Source organism: Telopea speciosissima, chromosome 4, assembly GCF_018873765.1.
Source record: "Telopea speciosissima isolate NSW1024214 ecotype Mountain lineage chromosome 4, Tspe_v1, whole genome shotgun sequence".
Taxonomy (NCBI): Eukaryota; Viridiplantae; Streptophyta; class Magnoliopsida; order Proteales; family Proteaceae; genus Telopea; species Telopea speciosissima.
The window spans coordinates 31104794-31110791 of NC_057919.1; the positions used below are offsets into that span (position 1 = coordinate 31104794).

The window sequence follows — 5998 nt, forward strand, 5'->3', positions numbered from 1 at the left end:
TTAGTAATTGATATCGGGATAGGAATTGATCTTAGTCGATAACAAACTAGATCTTACTGAATCGGGCTAGATCAGATGGATTTACCCATGATTTTCTTTTAAAAGATGTTTCCTTTTTTATCCTTGGTTTGTACCGAGCTAGCGTTACAAGAATGCTTCAGAAACGAGGTGGTGAGTTGAACTAAGAATCTTTAGTCCCACATCGGCTAGAGAAGAAAATCCTGAGCTATTGATAAAGGGTGGCCTCCTCTACTTGGTATGACGTGTTTTAAAGCCGTGAGGGTTTCACCCTAAAACGGACAACATCGTGGCTTGGTATGAGGCTGAGGAGTTATAAATGGTAGTAGAGCCGACTCTCGACCCCGGTGGTGAGGCTAGCACAACGGGGACGTTGAGTCTTGTAAAGAGGGTGAGGTTACCGGTGAGGTGAACGAAGAACTTTATTCCCACATCGTCTAGGGAAGAACATCCTGAGCTATTGATAAAAGGGGTTGGATCGTTACAGTGGCTTTAGAGCAAACTCTCGACTTTGGTAGTGGGGCCGAGCACAACAACGATGTTGTATCTATAGAGGGGGTAAGGCAATAGCTATGAAACGAGGTTGTTGCAGTAGTAGTATATATCCTCTGCAGGCTTGGTCATTTCAGTGATCAGGTATTTTAAGTATTCTTGCTCATTAAGCAGATACTGGATCCTTCGTTTCCACATATCATTACACCATGATGCACAAGATAAACATTGCGTACACATCAATAATTTGTTCCAGAAACGTTGATTAAATTTAATGGCTCTGTGCTCCACATGGTGAGACCAAAAATTTTGCTAAACTCATATTCAAATCTCATGTGTGTGGCTCGGGGGCATATAATTTTAACCAATTTTGAACAAATATAAGGAGGAATGCATATCTCCTATCCACAAATTGCGCCATACATACGTGTGCGTATGAATCCCACAAAGGAACCTGATTGGTACTTATAGTGGCATGTTGAGGTAGTGTAGGCGTATGATATGCAGTGCGAGGCGCTAACCCTTTACAAGGCTTCTCAAAAATATAATTACATGTTTTCAATAATTACATGTTTTCAATAATTACATCTTTTTTAAAAGTCCTACTACATCAATCTACAAAGTAGGGAGCGTCGCACTTTACATCACACACGAAGACTACCTCTAACGTACATACATAGGAGCATGTCCACTTACATAAAATACCATTCATGATCTTCAACCATGAACATACATAAACATTCATAGGTCGGTGGGTGGAGATCGACCACGCAACCCAACAAGTGGAGCAAGTGAAATGGTCAACAACCGCCACGGGAGGGGATGATGGCATTGGCAACATACATAGATACATACTAAACACATTAAAAGCAATAATAATATGTGACATGAGCCAACCAAGTGTCATGAATAAAAACTGTCAATTTAAATTTGCAAACACATTAAAGCAAAAATAAAATCTCAATGGCAATTTCATAATCTCAAATACTATAATTTTGAAAAGTTAATCTTAAAAAAATAGCCTAAATTAGGGTTGATTAAGGATATGGGTGAAGAGGAAGAATCCCTTCACCCATTTTCTTCCTCAAGAACCCTAATAAAATCCCAATATATATATTTTTTTAATGTTGAATAATAACAAGGGGATTGGCATCAGCGGCAGCATCAATGGAGTGCACTTTCAAACACCCTGGCAGCAGCTAATATAAGGTCCTGCGCTCCAAACCCTAATGGGCCATGGACCCATGTCAGCCCCAAGCGGGCGCATGGATCGGGTTTTACCCGATTCTGGTAACACTTGCATTTTCCTAGAAAGAAGGAATTGAACATGTTGGTATGTAGAAGCGTTGCAATCTTATTGATTGTATGGACCACAAATACCATGACTGATTGAAAATGCAGCAAATAACAGTATTGTCATGAAAGACTTTTCAGCATATTTCTTACACGACAAACAAGTCTAGCATTTCCATGGCTTTTTTTAATTGTACGATTTGGTTTAATTTTCCTTTAGAGGCTTCAACTCTGTTAGATTGTTCAAATAGAAACCATTGACTTAAAGGCCCATACACATTCTTTGGTTCGTTAGAATTCAAAATTTCTTCATAGTTAAGATTCCAACAATCTTTTACTCTAGCAGTACTCTATCAAATTCCTATAAAGGGGAAGTGTATTGCTTAATGAACTTAAGATTTTAACAGTCCTTTTGAGGTTAGAGATGAAGTACCCAGTCCATGTTCTTTTGCCTTTCATCTTGATATTCTCTCTGAGTCTCTTCATTGGCAAATTTGGTGTGGCTCAAAATACAACCATACCCTTCAATGTTGGGGTGGTTCTTAATTTCAATAAACAAATTGGGAGAATTGGGTTGAGCTGCATCTCCATGGCTTTGTCTGATTTCTATGCCACTCACAGTTTCTACAAAACAAGAATGGTTTTCCACACCAGGGATTCCAAGAACAGTGTGGTCCATGCTGCTTCTATGGGTAACTAACATCTCTCTCTCTCTCTCTCTCTCTCTCTTTCTCTCTTTCCTCCTCTACTATTTGCCTTTTTGTATTTTTAGCCTTTCCCTTCTGCTATGGTAAAATTTCCTTGTCTTGTATTATGATAGGTGTGTAACTTTATTTAATTTGTGAGTGAATATGTTGGAAATCAAGAGATATATAAATGAAGTTCTTTATTGATGTAGCTCTTGACCTACTAAAGAACAAAGAAGTACAAGCAATTATTGGGCCACAAACATCATCCCAGGCCGATTTTGTGATTGATCTTGGAGACCAAGCTCATGTGCCCATTATCTCTTTCTCTGCAACAAGTCCTTCTCTGTCTTCAGCTCAAACACCTTATTTTGTCAGGGCTTCCCTTAATGACTCCTCTCAGGCAAAAGCAATTGCTTCCATTGTCCAAGCCTTCAGCTGGAAGGATGTTGTAGTGATATATGAGAATACTAATTATGGTAATGGAATTGTACCTTATTTGGTTGATGCCTTCACCGCAATTGAGACTCGTGTACCCTATAGAAGTGTCCTTTCTCCTTCAGCCACCGATGATCGAATTCTTTCGGAGCTCTACAAGTTGATGACAATGCAAACTAGAGTATTTGTTGTTCATATGTCATACTCCCTCGCTGCTCGTTTCTTTGTTAAAGCAAAGAATGTTGGAATGATGAATGAAGGATATGCCTGGATTATCACAAATGGGCTATCTACTCGATTGAATTCCATGGATCCCTCAGTTGTCCATTCTATGCAAGGTGTACTTGGTATTGAGCCTTATGTGCCCATGTCTGATAAACTTAAGAATTTTAACATTAGATGGACACAGAAATTCCACAAGGAAAACCCTGATATGGAAAGAGCTACCCTCAACACTTTTGGACTGTGGGCATATGATACTGTTTGGGCACTAGCACTGGCAGCTGAGAAAGTTGGGGCAGAGAATACCCATTTCCAGCACCCACAAGTTGTTGATGGACTAACAGACCTTTCAACTCTTGGAATCTCTACAATAGGTCCTAAACTTCTCCAGGCAATCTTGGAGACAAAATTTACAGGCTTAAGTGGAGAATTTAGCCTTGTTGATGGACAACTACAATCATCGGTATTCCGAATACTCAATGTAATAGGTGATGGAGGAAGGGAGATTGGGTTCTGGACCCCAACAAATAGAATTTTACGCGAACAGAGTGCAGTTGATACAAAATTTTATTCGTCTTTGAATTCCAATCTCGGTGATATCGTATGGCCAGGAAATTCTATTATTGTGCCTAAGGGTTGGGTAATCCCTACAAATGGGAAGAAATTGAAGATTGGAGTTCCTGTTGGGCAAGAATTTACTGAATTTGTGAAGGTAGCAATAGATCCTACTACAAATGCCCCAATTGTCACTGGGTACTGCATTGATGTTTTTAATGCTGTAATTGAGGAACTGCCATATGCTCTTCCTTATGAGTTTATTCCATTCATGAAGTCTGATGGTAAAAGTGCCGGGACATACAATGATTTGATCTACCAAATATATCTCCAAGTAAGTTTAGATTTATATTCTGACAATTAGTTGTGGTCCTTTTCAGTTTCACCATTATAAGGTGCATAATTATTGTTTTATGACAGAAATATGATGCAGTGGTTGGTGATGTAACTATCAGAGCCAATCGGTCCATCTATGTCGATTTTACAATGCCATTCACAGAGTCAGGGGTAACAATGATAGTTCCAATCAAAGAAGATCAGAGAAAGAATCGGTGGGTTTTCTTGAAGCCTTTAAAATGGGATCTATGGTTTACTACTCTGGCTTTCTTCATCTTCACAGGCTTTGTCATCTGGGTTCTCGAACACAGAGTAAACAATGATTTTAGGGGTTCACCTATAAATCAACTTGGAATGATCTTCTGGTTTGTCTTCTCAACAATGGTTTTTGCACATAGTAAATACTCTTCCTCTTCTCTTGTTTTATAGATATTTTCTACAAAAAAAACCCACTTAATTGGTATTAGTGGACTAATACTAATAAAAGTTGATTCGATGGCTACAGAAGAGGTCTTCAGCAACTTGGCGAGGTTCGTTGTTATCATATGGGTTTTTGTTGTGCTCATCCTCACATCAAGTTACACAGCAAGCCTAACTTCCATGCTGACAGTTCAACAGCTTCAACCTACTGTCACAGATGTAAAAGAGCTCATAAGAAATGGGGCTTATGTGGGGTACAAACAAGATTCATTTGTGTTTGAGATGCTAAAGCAAATGAGATTTAATGAGTCCAAGATTAGAACCTATGCAAGTTTAGAAGAACTGGATGAAGCTTTATCTAAAGGGAGTGATAATGGTGGTATTGCTGCTGCTTTTGATGAGATCCCTTACATGAAACTCTTTCTTTCAAAATACTGTGACAAGTACACAATGGTTGGACCCACATATAAGGCAGATGGATTCGGCTTCGTAAGTCCTCTCTCTCTCTCTCTCTCTCTTTTTCTCCTTCACCCCTCCTATTGTAAGTATTTGTGTGGGTAAATTCCTTCTATTTGTATTTCTTACAGGCTTTTCCAAAAGGTTCTCCACTGGCATCTGATGTTTCGAGGGCAGTATTAAATGTAACTGAAGGAGTAAAAATGTCGCGGATTGAGCAAGCATGGTTTGGGCAGCACAATTGTCCAGACCTTAGTACCAAGGTTTCTTCATCTAGTCTTACACTAGATAGTTTTGGGGGATTGTTCATCATCACTGGAGCTGCTTCACTGCTAGCCCTCTTCATATTCTTACTTATTTTCTTTCGTAACTATGAGAACATCATCAGACGTGATGATCCTAACACTTTTAAACTCAAAAGAATTGTTGAGATGGCAAAAAAATATGATGAGATGGATCCTTCCTCTCATGACTCTAGAGTAACTAAAAATCACAAAAAAAATACTGGAATTGCATCAAGCATTGAAGCTTCACCCATATCTATTGCACTAAGTCCACCTACAAGTCCCTACGTTATAGACAGGTATTGCAATCCTTTTGGAGAAGAAGACCAAGAGCGGGCATCAACCAGTTCCTCTGGTATGGATGGAAATGTCACTCCCTTGGAAGGTCAAGGGAGTCCATTTAGTACCCACCCGAATGTAGATAAGAGGCAAGCTACGGAAATAATTTCTATTGAGATTATTGGTTGAGATGCAGTAAGGCAAAGTATGCCCTTGTAAGCAATTAATGTCTAATTTCGTAAGTGATAGATACATTAATGTAATGAAGGTTTATACTATGAAACCATGAACATTGTTATTATTCTTTTTTTGCTATAGATCATATATATTAAGGAAAAAAAAGAACTGAAAAACAAATCAAAGGGCCAAAGCCACGCCCCAGAACGTGCAAAATGTTTTCCCCACCTTCGGCAATGCTATCAGCAGGGAAAAAAAATGCCAAAAATAAACGAAATTCGGGTTTGAGTGGAGGTGGTGGCATTATCCGTGACCAGAATGGTAATTTTCTTATGGTTTTTG

At 38.9% G+C, this 5998-nt stretch overlaps 1 protein-coding gene across 1 annotated transcript in view; it reads left to right on the forward strand.

Moving 5' to 3' along the window:
- LOC122659199 (glutamate receptor 2.9-like) overlaps positions 1 to 5668 on the forward strand; it is a 17896-nt gene extending 12228 nt beyond the window's left edge. Inside the window, exons 7-11 of the mRNA XM_043854338.1 lie at positions 2211 to 2495; positions 2702 to 4038; positions 4125 to 4437; positions 4546 to 4949; positions 5048 to 5668. Coding sequence (XP_043710273.1) covers positions 2211 to 2495; positions 2702 to 4038; positions 4125 to 4437; positions 4546 to 4949; positions 5048 to 5668 — 2960 coding nt within the window. The remainder of the gene's footprint in view (positions 1 to 2210; positions 2496 to 2701; positions 4039 to 4124; positions 4438 to 4545; positions 4950 to 5047) is intronic.
- The last annotated feature ends 330 nt before the right edge of the window (positions 5669 to 5998 follow it).